The sequence below is a fragment of the Wyeomyia smithii genome, chromosome 2, assembly GCF_029784165.1.
Source record: "Wyeomyia smithii strain HCP4-BCI-WySm-NY-G18 chromosome 2, ASM2978416v1, whole genome shotgun sequence".
Lineage (NCBI taxonomy): Eukaryota > Metazoa > Arthropoda > Insecta > Diptera > Culicidae > Wyeomyia > Wyeomyia smithii.
Window position 1 is genome coordinate 2560281 of NC_073695.1, and position 21170 is coordinate 2581450.

The 21170-nt window shown below is 36.9% G+C and overlaps 1 protein-coding gene across 1 annotated transcript in view; it reads right to left on the reverse strand.

Moving 5' to 3' along the window:
• The window catches only part of LOC129725872 (rho GTPase-activating protein gacZ-like), a 73704-nt gene that overhangs the window by 11790 nt on the left and 40744 nt on the right, over positions 1-21170 (reverse strand). Inside the window, exon 2 of the mRNA XM_055682225.1 lies at positions 9331-9883. Coding sequence (XP_055538200.1) covers positions 9331-9883 — 553 coding nt within the window. The remainder of the gene's footprint in view (positions 1-9330; positions 9884-21170) is intronic.

Genomic DNA, 21170 nt, shown 5'->3' on the forward strand with positions numbered 1-21170 from the left:
GAATATTTTCTGTTGCCATAATCGAACCATGCCAAAAATGAACGGTTCCTTTTTCATGACTTTTTTGACTTTTTAAGTGGTCAAAGACGACCTTAACAGTAGAAATGGCCACCAATGAACTAGTAAAACTTCCAAGTCGTTTAAGGTGTCGCTTGATGAATTCGGGCTGACGACCTAGATACTTGATATTACCACCCGAACCAAAATACCTCCCTTTTGGAAGATGTTGAGTTTAAATTGGTTAAAATAAATCAAGCAAACTACAAAAGTAAAACGAGCTCAAATCAAACATAGCTTTAAAATAAAAATATAAAATTATTGTAGTCCTACGTCAACTATGCGGTCGTGTCTTGGATACCACCCTCCTACTATTTTTTCATCATAACGCGGGATTGTACTGTCAAAATCTATAACAAAGAGAACCTAACTATTCCAATCAACAAAGACTTAGAAACTAAGGGAATTAGCGTCCGTGTGGCGGCACCTTAAGAGTGTTGCAAAACTGGATGGTTTTTCAATCATTTGTAAACTATCATCAACAATTCATGGCGAATCTCAATAACATTAACATAGGACACCATATGCACGTAGCACATACTTTGCACGAAAAGACATCCGGAAACATCCTATTGGCGAAGTCTGCTCTTAGATCGAGCTTATTCCGGTTGATGGTCGGCATTTCTGAGAAGGCCCAACAGTCGACTCAGATCGCCATCTCGTGGTAGGAACGATTTGCGCCCGGTTGGCCAACGTATACGAGCCGAGCACTTCCAGAGTTGTGCAGTAGAGATTGTTGGGTTTTAGGTTTACAAACCCGAAACCCGAACCCGACTCGTACCCGTCGGGTTCGAGTCTGAAAATTTTTGAAAGTGTCGGGTACGGGTCGGGTTCGGGCTTGGTGGAAAAAACAATTCGGGTTCGGGTTCGAAAATGTCGGGTTTGAGTTTAAAAACCCGAAGCCCGATTATATCAAATAAGCATATTTATAAGATAATGATGTCTAATACAGGGTTGTTACAGAAATCTTGATTTTGAATCCGCAAAATCCGCGCCACGGGGTTTGAAGATCCGCGCCGTGAGAACTATTAAACTATTAAACTATTAAAAATTACTGATTCAAGCATGGTTTCTACAAGCATCGTAGCGTTTTTCCTTCAAATATCATGTATCGATATATTTATAAAAGCAAACTGGACATTTAAAGAGAATAAGTTTAAAAGGCCGAGCTAAGTTTCAGTTAGAAAATGAAAAGATATTACTATTACTACAGACTGTGTTATAAAGCGATACGCAAATAGAAAAGCAGTGAATATGGCAACCCTTTGCTAATATTTTATTTTAAACAATTCTGGCAACCACATTTATTTTCGCATGACTTTTCATACGCACTAGAAAGTGTCATGAAAATTTCGAAACTTTGTAAGGATATATTACTGAGTTTCAGTGCTTGTTCATACAATTATGAAAATTTCCAATGCATCACTCATAACATGAGCATGACGAACACATTTTTCGTTGATACCATAATTGCACGTGATTCACAGAATTTAAACTGATCGCAACACACATTCTGTACGAAAAGTAACACGCATGAGTTTGTTTACTTTGCACACTTGGAGCCTCGATTTGACGGTTCACTTGGAGTTTTCGACCTCACTCTTTGCGTATCTGTTCATAACACCGTTTGTAACTATTACGAGTTGAAGTATGGCACCAACCTCGGAAAAGTAGAATCAAACCTTAGCTTAGAAAAATTGTAAAAATGAAGCTTACTTATAAAAATGTTTTGATTCGATGAAAAATATGTACATAAAAATCACTGAGTTCAAATTCATGTCTAACATTTAACTTATATTTATCTGAAGAAACATGGAAAGAGAGTTTTTTATGTACGTATTAACGTAAGCGTATTACGCTTTTGTAAACAAAGCTTCAAACGACAGTTTAACGCAAATGCTAAGTTTGCGTGGGCTGCAAAATAGTCGTGGCGAATAGACCATCATACCGAATCTTTCAACCTCACTTTTAGAAAGATAGTGGTGCCACAGACAAACAGACGTACCACTTCATACAAAATTTTAAGAAATCGTTATAAGAGATGCCAATGTTCCAATTTAAACTAGATTCTTCCAGTTTTTTTTTTTTTTCGAGTTATCCAGTTAAACAGTTGAATCACAAAATCATCCAGTTTTTGTATATTTTTCCAGTTTTATCCAGATTTTTTATCAGCTCAAGTTTCCATTGTTTTTGTCTATTTTGAAAAATAATTTTTAAAGTAAAAATTTTATCTTGTTTCATATTAAAAAGTTCTTTAAGGGGGAGTGAATAAGGATTTCACTCATTTTTTTTTCTATTCTTTGCTCGCCTGAACTCAGCCAAATTGATAGCAACATGATATAACATAGAATTAAAAAAAACATTAAAAACAATGTTAAAGCAAAAAAGCCAATAATGGATAAAGCAACTATTTAAAATTTTGTAAAATCTGTATTCGAATAGGGCTGACTTAGGCGTGAGATTATTAAATATTTTTGATTGTGACCTGGACCGAGAATGCTACATATTAAGTGATTGGCGCCTTGTCATATCTGTGGTATATAATCTCCATTTGCAAAATTGATTAATTTAATAAAATTTAAAGAAAACCCATCTAAAACAAAATCTTAAACGAATAAATAAGCTTTTTTAGATAAGCTTTTTCTCCTTAAGAGTGCTCTTTTTGAAATGTTCCGAAGAGTTTTAGGCAGTGTAATTGTCTATCTAAGAAAATAATTTGGTAAAAATCAGAGATGCCCGTTTTATATATCATTTTTTGTTTCTTAAGTATTTTTTTTTTCAATAGTCCTTTTCAAGTTTTTTTTTCAGTCCTTTTTCGAATGCTAGTTCAGATAATATTTTGAAAAAAATGAAGGAAGTAAATTTTGCGTACTTAATTGCCTTGCACCCACAAAGTTTCATTGAATTATAAAAGGGTGCGAAATCCTTCAATATTAAATTCTAGGTTGCTGAAAGCAAGGTTGCAAGGCTCTCCGCAAAATCCGCGCCATAGAGTAGTAAAAACGCGCCAAATCCGCGAGAAAACGCAAAATCCGCAAAAAACGCGAAATCCGCGCCGACTGTAACAACCCTACCAATATCATGCAACGGTAAAAATCACTAGCATTTCAATACCATTTGAGCCTTAAAGCTTCAGGGCAGCCTCGGATTGGTTAAAAAAATCGACCCCCAAAAAAATGTCGGGTTCGGGTTTCACAGTTTCGGGCTCGGGTTTCACAAAAGTAAAATTTTCGGGTTTGGGTAGGGTTCGGGTTTGATCGAAAAAAAAATTCGGGTTTGGGTTTCAACCAAACAAAAATCGGGTACCAAAAGCCAAACCCGACCATCTCTATTGTTCATTCAGAGGTTGTCAGAGCTGACAGAGATGCTGAAAAAACCACCGACTCGCCGTCGGAAGCGGCGGCCTTTCGCTATCTGCTGGATTGCCCGGATTCCTGGAGCAAAGGGGCACTCCCTAGTTTACGTCCGAACGAGCGGTAGCAAGTAAGCACAGCTTGCGCCCCCGACAATCGAGTTAGTCGAACGCCACGAGTGTGTTGTATTATATAAAGTGTTATTTTTGTTTTATAATTATGGCAGCATGGTTTTTATAAATAAACTAACAATGAGTGCTGGTCGATTAAGGATGCCAAACGGTGAGCACTTGAAGTCTTTGAGAGTAGGATCCTGCGTTCGATACTTGGTGGAAAACTGGAGAATAGAGTGTGGCGTAGGCGCATGCACCACGAAGTGTATCAAAAATACAAACAAGTGGTTATCATCAAGTTACTAGTTATTAGCTTATTTTATCCATCTAACATAAAGGCCTAATGAATCATCATGATCGTCAGCGTCACCTTGTAAAACGAACGGATCTTGCTACCCTACTTGAGAAACAACTGGAACGCTCGACAAATTCTAAAAAATCTCCGGCAGACTAAAGACACGTTTTATCGATGATGTAGGTGCAATAAATCCAAACGCTGTGCAATGAAACCATGTTTGGAGAAGAGTAGAAAACCTAAGAACACGTAATCGGAAATGAATATCAAGCAATGACAGTAGTCTGAGGCAGTCTACTTTAATGTTCAGATGCTTAGCGACAAAAGTAGCCTGCTGAGTTTTCTGTCGTAGAGCTAGGGTGTCAAGATTGATAAGCTTACATCGATCGCCGTATGGGGGCAAGTTTTGTGGGCAATTCGAACAATCATTTTTGAACTCCCTCGATTTGCAGACTCCAGGTAAGTTGATGTGGAAACCCAACTAGGAAAGCATTCTCTAAAATGCGCCGCACTGACGAGCAAAATGAAGCTATCAAGCAATACGGGTCATTGAAATCTTTTGCTATTTTGGTTATAAACCCCAACTGACGGCTAGCAATGACAGTTTTCATCCAGTATCACTCTTAAGTCATTTATCTCTTTAACCCTGTTGAGCACGACTCCATCGATGTGGTAGTTAAACATTATAGGCTGCGAGGTCCGTTGAAAGGTCATCACAGAGCATTTAGGAATACTCACAATCAGTTTATTTATGATGGCACCATTTTACGAACATTTTCAGCAACTGCTGCAAACGATGACAATCTCCTATGTACTTTACGACGAAATATAGTTTCAGGTCATCCGCGTACATCCATCTCCAAGCAAAATACCGACATCATTTGCAAATATTGTAAAAAGCAACAACCCTAAGTTGCTTCCTTGGGGTACACCGCTCAAGTTAAGAAACGGGGCACAGATACACATCCTGATTTCACACAAAGTGATGGATCACACGGGTATGAACTAAGCTATGCAAGCTGTCAGAGGCACTAAGGAGGCTTATTTTGCGCAATAGTGTACGGTGATCGATCCTGTCGAATGCAGCATTTCGCTTCCATTTGTGCAAAACAAGTGTGCGTGAATTCCAACAAATTCGTAGGAACCGAACGTCCAGGCATAAAACCATACTGATCTGCAGAAATGTAACACTTCATTCCATCGAGGAGGCTTCGATTGACAATAATTTCGAACAATTTCGATGCAGCCGAGAGATTTATGATTCCACGGTAGTTCCGGATATTACTTCTATCACCAGTTTTAAATACAGGAACGAGAAATGATTTCTTTCCAGATTTTCTGGAATTTATGCTGTTCGAATGGGGTACTAAAAATGAGGTAGAGTGGGTAACTAATGCGGTCATACATCGACGGAAGTTAATGAAATACGAAAGGTAAAAAATGCCGGCTGAGCAACCAGCGAAGATGATACTCACGAAAAGCCAGAGAGAGATCGGCGACTTTGTGGCTGTTCCCGTGCTAGCTAGGTGGGTGTTGTGTATAAGGACTCCCTCTCGGCGGGTGTTGGGTGCGATTGGGAACGATTAGCCCAACATCGAGTGAGGTGGGAACGATCGCCATAAAGGTAAAGTGAAGTAAAGAATGTTTTGTTTTCATCAAAAACACCGCGGAGCACTTGTAGAAATTTCGCGAAGCACGATTTGAGAACACCTACCTTAGAAAAAGACCAAGACAGAAAATTCTCCCAAATTGAATAGTATATTGAAAAATCGTTTTTAAAAGCCAGTAAAAATTAAAAAAAAATCGAAATCGAGCTCGAAATATAAAAATGAGGCTGGAGAAAATGATCTCAATTTGTGACCAGAATGGCGAAAAAAACCCTTTTCGAGCACAAATTGAGATCCGAATAAAGGAATAATGCTTTTAATCGTTATGCGCTCGACGGAGTACCTTTTCACGTTTCATAAGACGAAATTTTATAGTTCACTGCAATCAAAAGTGATAAAACTCAGTGACATCTCAAAGCTAATTAAAAGGCAACTTGCGATAACATTAGTTTTATATAGGAACAAGGGGGGCCAATTCATTTTCCACAGGTTATTTTCATGGTTTTGGTGTAGTGATATGTCCTCGAAATGGTCCTTCCGGAACAGATTCCACCGGAGCTTCTAGTGGCCATAGAAATAATCAAATAATCAACGTCACACACCATCCAATATAGATATTTTCGAAACCGGGATGATAACTAGAGACTCTAAAACGACCCTCGACACCATTTTGGATTCCAAAATGGCGACTTCCTGTATCTGGAAAAGAACCAAAATTGACCGGATACCATCGAATATGGATATTTCCCATCTGAAAAAATACGGAATTGAGAAAACAGCTTCGAAAGATATTTTATTCACTCATTTTAGATGAATTATTTTGACAACATTCATGCTAAATCAGAGTTTGCATACTAGCCTGCACAAATTACGTTGTATAAACCACTTAAATCATTGATTTCATGATAAAAACCTTGAGTAAAACTGACTTGCCGTTACATTCTAACCGCGAGTCAGTCACATTGCCATGGTAATGCTATAATGCGTGTTGACGTGTTGTTATTCGTTGTCGTGTAAAGCCGTCAACCCTTCCCAGTTCGGAAGTATATGTCCATGAGAACAGTCGGCGTTGGAAAGTCTCATGATGTACGGAGCCGATGAAAGCTCATCCTGTGAGGATTCGGATGAAGAAACTGACGCCGGAACTGCAGTTGGTTCATCCAGCAACTAATGTCAAGATGATCAAAATTCGTTCCAGGCTCGAACATCACCTTCGCAGATATGTTGGAACGTTTCTCTGGATTCTGATAAAAGTTTTTTCGGTACTGAAGATTTTCCGGATAGATCCACGAAATGTACCAAGAAAAAAAATCCGAAAAGAGGACTCTGCAAAGAAGAGGCGCAAGTCACATGCCATAAAGGCAATCAACTGTAATAAATGTCGACTAGAGTGCGTGAACTAGATTCAGAAGGATGACAGGACTCAGATCCACAATCGATTCTGGAACTTAGACGCCTCTGGTCAAGCCGCGTTTTCCGAGGAACAGTGAAGTTAGCTCCATTTACTCGGAGTGTCAAAGATCGATTATTCTAGAGGAACCTAAAAAGCGGAAGAAGCACAGATTCCACTTAACGGCCAATAAAATCGAATCTTTGGAGGTACGCCGGAAGTTCTATAAACAGTCATACCAAATTTCTCTTCTCCACTCCCCGTACATGTTATTATATTACTCATGTTTTTTTTTTTTTCTTGGGACTGACTTTCAATTATTTTTCCTCTGGGACTGACTTGCGGTTACTTTTCATAATGGAACAATTTCACTCGGTATTTTTCACTTTTGTTGAACAAACCACTATTTTCTATCGGTACATCTGAAAATAAACCCTCCTAGCTGGTCTCGATGTTCAATACTGGCCTAACAAGCCAGTCGTCGTAGGTTCGAGTGTCGGTTCGGGAGAGACTATTGGTGTCAATAGGATCGTAGCGCTAGCCCCGCAATTGTCATGTACACTTAATGGCTGCGAAGTCTGTGTATAATAAACAAAAGGTCGAGTTCCGAATCGGAATGTAGCACCCAGGGATACCAGGTCAGTTTTTCAAATGTCTTCACGTTCCGAGAAAAAATTTCTTCACATGTCTTCCAACCCGAAATGGCAAGTTAAAACTGACCGAAGGCTGAAAAAATTACCGGCAAATAGAAAAGTGACGAGCAAATAAAAATCTGCAAAACGCGGGTCATAATCACGTGTTTTCCAATGTCTTCACATATTATTCAATGTCTTCCATTTGTCTTCACAGACAAGTATGCCTCCACCTGCCTCATAAAACATGTCTTCTAATCTGGCATCGCTGGTAGCACCTAGGCTTTGCTTTTTACATCTGAAAATACCTTCAAAGATAGGCTTATATCCGATACTAACCCAAAATTGACGAAATTACTGATGGGACTGACTCGCGGTTACCGGCAGTACATTCGTTATAAAAATAATTGAGCATATCAAAGAGCACATTGAGAGTATACAATCCAAATGCATCAAATATGCGAGATGTTTATATCCTCTCATTAACAGGAATTCTAAACTTTGTTTAAAGAACAAACTCTTGATTTACAAACAAATTTTTAGACCAGCTATGCTTTATGCTGTACCGATCTGGTCAAGTTGTTGTTCAACAAGAAAGAAAACGCTCCAAAGGATTCAGAATAAATTTCTGAAAATGATTTTGAAGCGTCCTCCTTGGTTTGGTACACTCGAATTACATAGACTTACTGGTCTTGAACCATTAGAAGCTATGTCAAATAAAATTATTAACAGTTTTCGACAAAAATTCTTGACAAGTAGGTTTAAATCCCTACGAATGATAAGTCCTAATTGCTAAAGCAAACAAATCCTAACAATAAAAATTACAAATTACTAACAGTGTTGAGAAGTCACCATTTGTGATTGGACACACATACTCATTATTTACTAATATTTATCATAAATACTTAAGCTACTAACAAATCCCCCTATTGAAAAAAAAATTCTTTTTTCATTATATATATATATATATATATATATATATATATATATATATATATATATATATATATATATATATATATATATATATATATATATATATATATATATATATATATATATATATATATAACTAAGCGTAGCTCGAATCTACGGATATAAGAATATAGCAAAACTGAGTGATTATTCAGCCGATTCAAACTGATCTGAATGGCTCGCGATTGATCAAAATCGGCTGGAATTGCACAATCATAGGCGCCATTACTCCCCAGTAATAGTTCTGAAGGGCAACGTATCATTTTGCCCCCTCAATAATTCTATGAAGCGCCTCTATTTCCATCGCCACAAATTTTCGTATTCCTGATCTATTATGTTTTAAAACTTTACAACTCTTATCACTTATGTCATTTTTAAGGCGTTTCACAAACAAAATTGTTTAGCGTTATATTTCTAGAAATTCAAGAGAATTTTAAAAATCAGATATTTTCGATACTCTCTTGTCCTCTCAAAAATTCAATGAAGTTGACGCCAATGTTATCAATCGATCCAATTTTAATTGGATTGAAAAGCCTACCGCTTATCGCGGGTTTTGTCAATAGATTGGATTGATACGAAGCATTCTGAAATTGGAAGCAGAAATGGTGAAGGATGTTATTAACGTCCACGTAAAATTCCTTTGAAATTGTCTATAACATGTAATCAAAATATGTTAGTACAAATAACAAAGGCGCTAGAACCAACAAAACAACCTGGGTACAAACAGACCTGGGTAAAATGAAAACATCTTAAAATCAATTTTATTTGACCCATTGTGTCGGTAGGCGCGTGACTCAGCGCGAGATGACAAATTATGATTGAATTGATTTACTGATAACCACGAGATGTTTTGAAAGCGCCCAAAATGTGTAAACAAAAAATATTTATTCCAAAATTTTCCAGTTTACCTTATCTCGGGCTGTATCCAGTCCGTCGCGCTGGAAGCTGTTATCTTGTGTTTGTCCTCCGCTGCTCTGTGTATTTCGGGCCGTTTGTTTGTAACCATTCGCAATACCAGTTGCGTAAATTTCGGAGTTCACAGTTGTGACGCTGCTGTAACCGGCATCGCCTTGAGTCTCACCATTGTCTTCCTGCACTTCGTTGTTATTTTCGTCATTATCAGCGTCGTCATCATCATCACTATCATCCTCGTCCTCATCGTAATCGTCATCATCATCATCGTCATCGTCGTACTCATCGTTGTCACCCTCATCTTCATCGTAGGCATAATCATCGTCGCCTCGCAGTCTATTGTGCGACCGTAACACCAGTTTGCCCTGATAGCTGTGCAGTAGATCTTCAAAGTACCTTCTACTGATGGAACTGGTTCTGAGACTGTTGGCTCCAGAACTGGCTCGACCGCTAACCGGTGACTGTTTTGCTGGGGTTACGGTTGTGACCCCATGAGATCTTGATTGAGAAGTCAAACGGGTGTCTTTGCTTGATGGTTTCGCTGTTTTACTGGAAACGTATAGAAAAAAAGAAAGATTAAAATAAAATCACATCCATTCGAATGAAGTATGCCAGTATGTAAATATCACACTTGATTACTTAATTATGTTACGCAAAAGAAGGACCAAAGGGAAGCTCCGGTTTGACTTGAATTCCGCACTCGGCCATTAGCGATGCCTTTGTACCGTTGCCAAGATAATAAACTCGATGCATTCTTGGTCGGTTTCAATGACTAATTTATCGCACGTTCTCAACAAATTAACGCCGCATATAAGCGAGCGAATTTGCGTGCCACATGATGAGTATGAAAAGTGTAAGTAAAACAAACTGTAGATATTTTAAGAACGACAACAATGCTTTGGTGGGGTACCACATCTGCACCAGTTGGTAGATGTGGATGATATTATTGCACCGCAAATCGTGCGAAACGATCCGTATGGTGTTGGACATCTCCCGACTTCCGAAAACTGCATTCCAATGTTGGCCTTTTGTTTTGACGTTGGACTAACGTCTATATCGAAGTTAGGTACCTGAATTTGAAAAACTAGTAATTCAACCAGGGAAAACCAGGGAAAAGTGGTCAGGTTTTGAGCGCTTATATATCAGCCATTTCTTTTCAGAATTTCGAGGTTTTGGCATCAACCGATCAGAAATTCTTTTATGGTTGAATTTATGTAACAAAAATAACCTATTGTTCGAGATACACTATTGAAAAATTGATAAATCACATCGATTGTCTAAATCATACCGAGCAACCAATCACCACTTCTCTTCACAAGCACAGTCGACACAAACGGATACAACCGATCTGATTTTGTAAACAGTCTCGCAGCTTTCAACCAATAAGGAGCTCGCTTTCGGTAGTTGCAACAGGTGTTTCAACACCGTTTTAAAATGCTTCTTTTATCATTACCACTGAACAGATTCTAAACACCAATGGCTTGATTGATAGGGGAAATATTGCGCAAGATTGTCATATAATAATTTAAATATGTTTTCGATACTAAACTAGTTAAAAGTTGTGTTAAAAGTCGTGCACATTCAACCAATCACAAGCTCGCTTCTCCTTTGCTCGCGGATGGATTTTTGCTTTGGGCTATATAATAGCCTGCGTCGTCTAATAGCAGTCATTAGGGACGAATGACCGTTTGGGGTTAAAGTCCCTTCAAAAGAAATCAATCAATCAAATCATAGCAGTCATCAGTTAACAAGTGGAAGGCCACTAGAACGGTACTGAATAATCAGCAGCGGTGGCTGATTCTAGTGGCGAAACTGAGCTGCAGCAGAACCAGAGCGGTGGTATCAGGCAGCAGCGGCGGAGGTAGTGGGCAGCTGCATTTCTTCATTCAGTTCGGTTCCCCTTCGATCTGAGTTGGACCCCACCAGCGGTAAACCAATTCAGATATCGTTGGGTGAAAACAGCCAGAAACTGCACGAGCCAGCACCGCCACTAGGAAAGCTACCGCCATTTAGTGTGTGTGCAGTGTGCACATATAGCGTATGTGCATCTCGTGCATCTGCATAGCTATGACATTTGCGATGATAGGGATGATAGCTAACCAACCCATGTGTATCGATAGCTAGAGCTGCTGCGCGTATATGGCTAGCTATAGCGTGTGTAAGACATAGCATGTGTAGCATATTATGGCTATTGCGTGTATATCTTCAGCGTGTGTACGGATAGTTATAGCGTGTGTGTGGATAGCTGCTGCGTGTGTAATGATTAGTTATAGCGTATGTATGGATAGTAATAGCACATGGTTGGATAGCTTATGCGTGTGTATAGATAGTTGTATCGGATGTATGGATAGGAATAGCGTCTGTATGGATAGCATTAGCATGTGTGTAAAAAACTATAGTGACAGCGTGTGTATGAATAGTTTTAACGTGTGTATAGATAGTTATAGCATGTGTGTGGATATCTATAGCGGGTGTTTATCGCAGATTATTATTGTCATTAAAAATATTAAAACGTCTTAAGGAACACAGTTGTGAATTTGATTTTACAGCAGCGATTTTAACTTCTTCAGCCAGTCTTTATTCATCGAGGAAAAATTACTGCCTATGAACGATCAACACTTATTTACTAGAAATTTAATTTAGATCAAATCGTGCGTCTTGAACTGTCCTACAGGTCAGACGTTTTTTCGGTTGCTTGTGGACTGGTCTTTGACTGCCTATAGCTTCAAAGTTTGTGTTTTGTCAGTGTGTCTTTTAAAGACTACCTGAAAGTTATTTCCCATCAGTCTTTCTCAAGACTACCTACTTTTGAATTTAACATTTGTTTTAACTTTTTTCGTATCACCTGAAATGGCTGGACGGAAAAAGAAACCTCGCATCGCTGCGGGGAGGAAAAGAGAGGCATCTCTTTCTGACACTTCGAGTGTCTGTAGTGACAATCCTTTTGATATTTTGCCTGAGCAAGAAGCTGGTGAAATGGAAGTTGTTAATAATGAAACTATACAAAATATAAAATCTTTAAAAAAGGAGAAAGTTCCACCTATTGTGGTAACTATTTCTTCTGAATTTAATATATTCAAAAAGGAACTTTCAACGTTTGTTTCTGACGTTAAAGTTACCTATCAAATTGGCCGTAGAGGTGAATGCCGCTTATTAGCCGACTCAGTAAAGGGTCGTGATCGTCTTGTCCAGTATTTAACTGACAAGATGTACAAATTTTTTACATATGACACCAAGAACGCCAAGCCGTTCAAGGTTGTCTTGAAAGGTCTCACCAACGATCAAACCGTTGATGAGATCAAACTTACTCTAACAGAATTACTTGGCATAGCCCCTACCCAAGTAATTCTAATGAAACAAAAATCACGAGGCGAAAACAGTCAGAGAACTGGAATTTCCCTTGTTAATTATTTAATTCATTTTAACCGCAATGAGGTTAACAACTTAAAATTTTTTGAAAAAGCACATGCTTTGTATAATGTGCGTGTAAAGTGGGAAATTTATAGGAAGTATGGCGGAGGTGAAAAGCATATCACCCAATGCCGTACTTGCCAACGTTATGGCCATGGCTCCAAATTCTGTAACATGGACCAAAAATGTCTTAATTGTGGAGACTCTTCTCACAAAAAGGACACATGTCCTGTGAAAGAGAGTAAAAATTTTCGCTGTGCGAATTGTAACGGCAACCATATGTCAAATTTTTATCAATGCCCAGTCCGTTTAGCAATTGTTAAGGCAAGGCAAGGTAAACAAAATTCAATTTCTCAATTAAAACCAACTTCAAAACAAAATTCTCCAAGCGTACCAGTGACGCATAGTTTACCTACTCCTTTGCATACCCGTTTAACTTATGCACAGGTTACAGGTAGTTCGAACATTATACCGCCTAGTGCTGGTAGTTCGAAAATGACCGTTAACATGGGTAAGCAAAACACGCTAGAAAATAATTGTACACCTATTACTCCAGCTAATATTGCTGCCGAAAATATTTTTCCGAATGTCAACTGCCTGGGGCCTATTACGGCAGGTAAACTTTCTTTTTTGCAACAGGCAATGTTCGATCTTATGAACGCCATGTTGCAGGCAAAATCAATGTTTGAAGCCATTCAAATAGGCACAAATTTTACTATTAAAATTGTTTCTAATTTAAAATTTAGCAATGATTTTAAATAAAACAATTAAAATATTAAATTGGAATGCTCGCTCATTGAAGGCCAATGAGAATGAGCTTTTTAATTTTTTAACAGTAAATAATGTGCATATTGCAATTATTACTGAAACATTTTTGAAACCTAACATAAAATTAAAATATGATCCCAATTACGTGGTTCATAGATATGATAGGATTCAGGGTTCCGGCGGTGGAGTTGCAATTGTTATTCATCGCCGAATCAAACATCGTGCTCTTCCCCATCTTGAGACGAAAGTTATTGAAACTTTGGGAATTGAAGTTCAAACTGAACTTGGGATTTTATTTATTGCCGCAGCATATTTACCATTTCAATGCACACGCGAGCTCAAAAATTATTTTAAAGGTGATTTACAAAAACTCACCAGAAATCGTTCGAAATTTTTCATAATCGGCGATTTTAACGCTAAACATCGTTCATGGAATAATTCTCAAAGTAATTCCAATGGAAAAATTTTATTCAATGATTGTTCTTCAGGATACTATTCTATTTTGTCTCCGAATAGTCCTACATGCTTTTCTTCTGTAAGAAACCCTTCAACAATTGATTTGGTGCTAACAGATCAAAGTCATGTGTGTAGTGATTTGATCACACATGCTGACTTTGATTCTGACCATCTTCCAATAACTTTTTCTTTATCACATGAATCAGTTTTAAACCCTATGAGCTCTGTTTTTAATTATAACAAGGCTAATTGGGAAAGATACAAAACTCATATTGAGAGAAATTTCAATAATGAGCTTGATTTGCAAAACGAAGTGAATATTGATTCCGCTTTGGAAGCATTGAAATGTGCAATTGTTGATGCCAGGAATTATTCTGTTCCAAAGGCTCAAGTGAAATTTGATTCATCAATAATTGACGAAAATCTTCAACTTCTAATTCGTTTGAAAAATGTCCGCAGACGTCAATATCAACGTTCTCGTGACCCTGTTTTTAAAACTATTTATAAAGATTTACAGAAAGAGATTAAACATAGATTTACTCTTCTGAGAAATCAAAATTTTGAGACTAAAGTTGAAAAATTGAAACCATATTCAAAACCATTTTGGAAGCTGTCGAAGATTCTTAAGAAACCTTCAAAGCCTATTCCAGTTTTAAAAGATGGTGAACGTTTTCTTGTATCCAATGAACAAAAGGCTCAAAGACTTGCTCAGCAGTTTGAGAGTGTTCATAACTCAAATTTGAATTTTGTGAGTCCAATTGAAAATGAAGTCACACGTCAATTTGATTTAATTTCTTCCCAGAATTTTTTACCTGCAGAAATAATTGAAACTAACTTGAATGAGATTAAATCAATTATTAAAAATTTCAAAAATATGAAAGCACCTGGTGACGATGGAATCTTTAATATACTAATCAAACATCTCCCTGAGAGCACAATGGAATTTTTAGTGAAAATTTTCAATTGCTGCTTCAAAATTGCATATTTTCCCAAATTATGGAAAAATGCAAAAATTACTCCAATTTTAAAGCCGGATAAGAATCCAGCTGAAGTTTCAAGTTACCGACCAATCAGTTTGCTTTCTTCAATAAGTAAACTGTTTGAGAGAATTATTCTTAACAGAATGATGTCACACATCAACGAAAATTCAATTTTTGCAAATGAACAGTTTGGATTTCGCCATGGGCATTCCACAACTCATCAATTGCTCAGAGTTACTAATATGATACGGGCTAACAAATCTGAAGGTTATTCCACTGGAGCTGCTCTTTTAGACATAGAAAAAGCATTCGACAGTGTTTGGCATAAAGGTTTGATTGCGAAATTGCAAACTTTTAATTTTCCGATTTTCCTTATCAAAATTTTAAAAAATTATCTTACTGATCGAACTCTGCAGGTTGTCTATCAGAATTCAAAATCTGATAGATTTCCTGTCAGAGCAGGTGTACCTCAAGGTTCAGTCTTGGGGCCAGTCCTGTACAACATATTCACTTCAGATCTTCCTGATTTGCCTCCAGGATGCACAAAGTCATTGTTCTGCGATGACACAAGCATTTCCGTAAAAGGAAAAAGCCTTCGTGTCATATGCAGTCGATTGCAGAAAAGTTTAGATATTTTTTCTTCCTACTTGCAAAAGTGGAAAATCTCTCCCAATGCTTCTAAAACTCAAATGATAATTTTTCCGCATAAGCCTAGGGCGTCTTTCCTCAAGCCAAACAATAATCACGTTGTCAAGATGAATGGGGTTATTTTAAGTTGGTCCGACAAGGTTAAGTACTTGGGACTAATTTATGATAAAAAACTTATTTTCAAAGAGCACATTGAGAGTATACAAGCCAAGTGCATCAAATATACGAGATGTTTATATCCTCTCATTAACAGGAATTCTAAACTTTGTTTAAAGAACAAACTTTTGATTTACAAACAAATTTTTAGACCAGCAATGCTTTATGCTGTACCGATCTGGTCAAGTTGCTGTTCAACAAGGAAGAAAACGCTCCAAAGGATTCAGAATAAAATTCTGAAAATGATTTTGAAGCGTCCTCCTTGGTTTGGTACACTCGAATTACATAGACTTACTGGTGTTGAACCATTAGAAGCTATGTCAAATAAAATTATTAACAATTTTCGACAAAAATCGTTGCAATCCTCAATTGCTACGATAAGCTCTCTTTATAGCCAATAAGTTAGCAATTAAGTTAGTTGTAAGTTTACTTCCCCTTTTCTGACAAGTAGGTTTAAATCCCTACGAATGATAAGTCCTTATTGCGAAAGCAAACAAATCCTAACAATTAAAATTTCAAATTTCTAACAGTGTTGAGAAGTCACCATTTGTGATTGGACACACATACTCAATATTTTCTAATATTTATCATAAATACTTAAGCTACTAACAAATCCCCCCTTAAAAAATAAAAAAAAAAAAATAATTTAGATCAAAAAAGGTTCATTTGAGTATCATAAATTATTGGTAAAAAGAGTTGCAAGTTTTTTCAATGAACATTCATTAAATTTTCGTTTTCGTTTCTCGGTGCGCGGTTTTGATTTTGTTTCTCGCACACAGAGAAAGAAACAAACTTGTCGCTATCGTGAAAAATAACAAAACAATTAGAAATGCTCTAAATCACAATTGAAGAAGTTAAGATATTTTCCTGTCACTCGCCAAAACCTTGATAACAACTACCGAAAAACGTGTAATTGAGCTCTTGCTATATTAGGTTATTGAAATAAACGTATTTTTTTTTTTTGAATACATGAAGTTATATGCTGGGCTGGAGCTAACCTAGCATGAGTTTTATCGATTTAATGTCAAACAATTTTTAAATTTAAAATTTTCGTTTGAATCATTCTGGGCTCCAATTTCAGATAGTTTCGTTAAGTTTGCTTTTTGCTTAGATAGGAAAATTTTACCAATTCGCTCAATTAAATGATTGTCTTAGTAGTGCAGCTATGAACAAAGGATTGATTCGAATATGTATGAAATGACAGCGATTAAATAAAAGATATCCATTCTCGTAGTATATATTATTATTTATAACGTTTTAACGTCTCAGCATTTATAAAGGCACTGTTAGATAAAATTGCAGCAAATACTAGAGTTGCAATTCTCTCTATTATTTGTTTTAATGGAATATAAGAATACCGTAGTCCAACGTCATGCGGTCGTGTCTTGAATACCACCCTCCTACTTTTTTTTCTTTGTTTTACCTTTGTTATACTGATCAAAGGTTATAAAATCGGTCGAAAAACGCAAAATAGATCCAAGGTCCGGAGAGCCGAACCATATATACCATTCGACTCAGCTCGACGAACTGAGCAAAGTCTGTTCGTGTGTATGTTTGTGTGTATGTGTGTGTGTGTGTGTATGTATGTTGTCTGTATGTATGTACCGCAAAATAGTAACGCACCTTTCTTACAGAACGCAATATCTGATTTTGATGATCTTATACGCAAACGAAAGCTGCTGTGCTCCCCCAGAATGCTATCGAGTAGCATTGGCCAAAATCTGCAAAAGTATCGATACTCGAGGATCGATAATTTTGTTCAGGTCGTATCGATACCAGGTCGATATTAAACGCGGAGCATCGATATCAGATGTATCGATATTCTTCCTGCTACTTAAAACAGGAAAAAAAATGCGTTTGCGTAGGCAAAAGTCTGCAGAAATCTGCAAAGATTTTGAAAAAGTCTGCGCAAGTAAAAAGAAACTCTGACAAAAACACAGAAATTATGGAAAAACTGCAATTATTTGCGAATCAAAAATCTGAGTTTTGCAGACAAATCTGCACATTTGGTATCCCTGCGGTCAATAGACCTATTGGGAATTATAAATCACATACAAATCAGTGCAATAGCATAAGCGTGTCTGCGGCCTGATTTGAAATTTCGGGCAGCACAAAAGCTCTGGCGTTTTATGGCCTTGCAGTGTTAAGGAGATGACTTATTGAAGAAAGAAGATAGAGTTTAACAATGTTAAGAAATTTTCAAATAGGAAACAAGAAACATTCTTCAGTGCTTCAAAACGGCACAAGACATCGACCTAATTTAAGTTAGGCTTCCGTTTTATGTTTAGAGTTATCCGTTTTACAAACAAATCACAATTTCTGGTGAAAATGTTGCATTTTGGTCTTTTAACTGATCACTCTCTTTTGAATAAGCAAAAAGATTTTAGAACGGTTTTCTTAGTAATCTTTTCAACTCAATTTAGTCATATTTTACGCGTTTTCATAAAAATTTGAGACGAAACCCCCGCATAAAAAGACTGCTGTATAATTATTGGAATACTAAGCCATTCACCACAAAATGCTTGTCAGGTGAGTGACGCGGCGATTCCGGTTTTGCTCTGCATAGACAGTATTGTCAATTGCGAAACAATTTTTCTCGCAAGAGGCATGAAAATCATCTTAGAAGTGCGCAGGTATATGCAATCTGTTGGTGACTTTTACAAAAAGAGTTAAATTTCCGCGCAGCTTGTTTAAGACATTCAGGCAATTGGTCGTATCCGTAAATTCTCCGATTTTATAGTTTCCCTCCAGTATGGAAAAAATATCGGGGCGAAAGTATCGATCCAGCTTAATATCAACGTCAGTTGCATCGATAAAAAATTCCGATATTCAGGCCCCGCGGTATCGATACCGAAGGTGTCGATACGGTATCGGCCAATGCTACTACCGAGTGGATTTTTGATTAACGGCTTAGATTTTAAAATATTGATCAAAGAGTACTTTTTATATGCGACATTTAACATTTAAGGCAAAATGAATGGCACGGAGAGCCATGTGTTATACACCAATCGACTTAGATCGACGAACTGAACAATTTCTGTATGTATGTGTATGTGTGCCTGTATGTATGTATGTGTAAATATGTTGTTTATATGTGTAGTGTAGTGAATCAAAATCGAACCGAAAAAAAAACAAAAAAAAAACACTTTATTTACAAAACGCATATTCCGATTTCGATGTTAGCAGGCTCATAAGACAGCTCCAGAGCTCTTTGGAAATCATACTGAGTAAGATTTTTTATATTGGTAGCTCGAACTTTAGAATATTGAACTTTCAGACATGGAATATTTTACTTTTAGGATAATTGCTCTCCCTTCCTCTCTCTCTATTTTTTTATTCGTATCGCTATTCATTTCTCAAAGAAAAATAACGACCATCGACAACCTTGCATAATTTTTGAACCCTGCGTAGTGCGGTTCAACTGTTGTAAATAAATGAACCTTTTGTTTTTAATAGCTTTTTCTGAACAATTTAAAATAGATTTTAGAGGAAACTGCAATGCCTACTTAGCTCCTGTTCTCGCATGCGAAGCTTCCGGTCTTACTTCCTTGAAAATATATATATAAAATTGTACGTAGAACCTAGATTTGCGAAGAACAAGAAGTATATACAGCTTTCTGGAATCAAGCATTGTAGCAAAATCGAACCCCACAGCATGCAAATGTAACACGATTAGCGATCCAGATATTTCAGAAAGCTTTACCAAAGATTTATGATATGATACACTATGCTTATGTAAAATATAAATATTGTTTTCTTATTCGAAATTCAGTGCAAACAGAGTATCCATCCATATTATCTTACTTCTTGTTATCGTAGCCAGTTTTATGAAGTCCTTGTTTCGGATTTCACCATTCTGCCTAGGCTAATAAAATGATTAATGTTCTCGACTACTCTCTTGAAAGCCAAAATTTTTAAATGTTGCAAATACCTTCATTTTCAGATAAAACAATTAAAATAAAATTGAATCGACAACTTTCATCATTAGTTATATGAATTTCAATAAAACATGATTCAAGTTACGTTTATATAATTGAGCGATTCTAGCTGAAACCAGGCCACGAGGTGCACAAGGTCTTTCGAATTTAATATAAATTCACATAGGTGTTAGAAATAGAGAAAAAGTGATAATGTCATTTTCGTTTGATCGAATTTGATGACCCCTCGGTCGCCAAGGAGTGAAACAGTTTCTAGAAAAGTTGAAATTCTAGCAAATCTTGATGTTTTGTTTGAGCTATATCTCTAAAATTCGTTATGGAACCTAATACAAGAAGCACTTTTCTGTGAAGAGGAATGGTAGGGCATTTATTTAGAGCGATCAGCCGCCATCTTGGATTATATCAGAAAAATACAATTTTGACCCTGTTCGCAACTACCGATTTTCAATCTAAGACAAGCATTGCAAAGCTGAGAAAAAAATTTTAAGATGCAATTAAAAAATTAGGTGAGCATCAGTGTATTCCTATATATTTCTGAACTATAATTTTAGAGCAGATTTGTAGAAGTTTGTTGCAATTCGTGCAAAATATACGTTGTTGGTTTATAATTCTTGGTACTGCGATTTCTAAAAACTAAACCATTGGGTATTTAAACTTGGATCTACATTGAATAAACATACACCCAACGCAAACGGGGAACATTTTATTACTTTGGGGCAATTTTTTATTACTTATTGTGTCTTATGACTGCGCATTATACACAAATAGTAATAACCGAAAAGTAACAAAAATTATGACGGCCACACGCTTGCATGTGTTTCTGCAGGAGAACATACAGCCAAGCACCGCAATGCATGTGTTAGCAAAACTTCACTCGCTGCATTTGTATTGATGCAACGATCAGATTAATTTTTGTCCTCTTCATCCACACATAATGAGAATCTCACCCGTCAACCTCAAATGTCTAATTAGAAACACTTTCGTTTTGTCCCGCAGTGTTTATTTGAAATGAAAATATGTTATACTGTCTGAACAGAGTTGCCGAAGTTGCGAATATTGTTCAGGATGGGCACAAGTTTTGTATTTTCAAACAGGTGCAAATGAGTTTCCATGAACCAATGAGTATGTGTTTTGGATAGCTTGCAAGAAAGCGAATGTTTTTGTTTTTCTCTAACGCAGTTTACAGATCGTGATGTAAATTGAAGACGCATTCCAAGTCTTTGAAATCATCAACGTTTGCATACTCTATGACGGGGAAAATGCTGCTTGGCAGCTCTTGTCATATTCTTTCTCTACTCCGTATGCATACAACGAGCGAACTAATACACGCTCACCGGATGAATTGGAGATTGAAGGAACTTGTAACATGTGCAACATATGCGACGGTATGTGATTTTTTTTTTCTTGAGATGGAAAGGGAGCAGTTTTTGACAGAAAAAATCGTGCATGTGGTTGAAACGACCATTACTAGATAGTCGT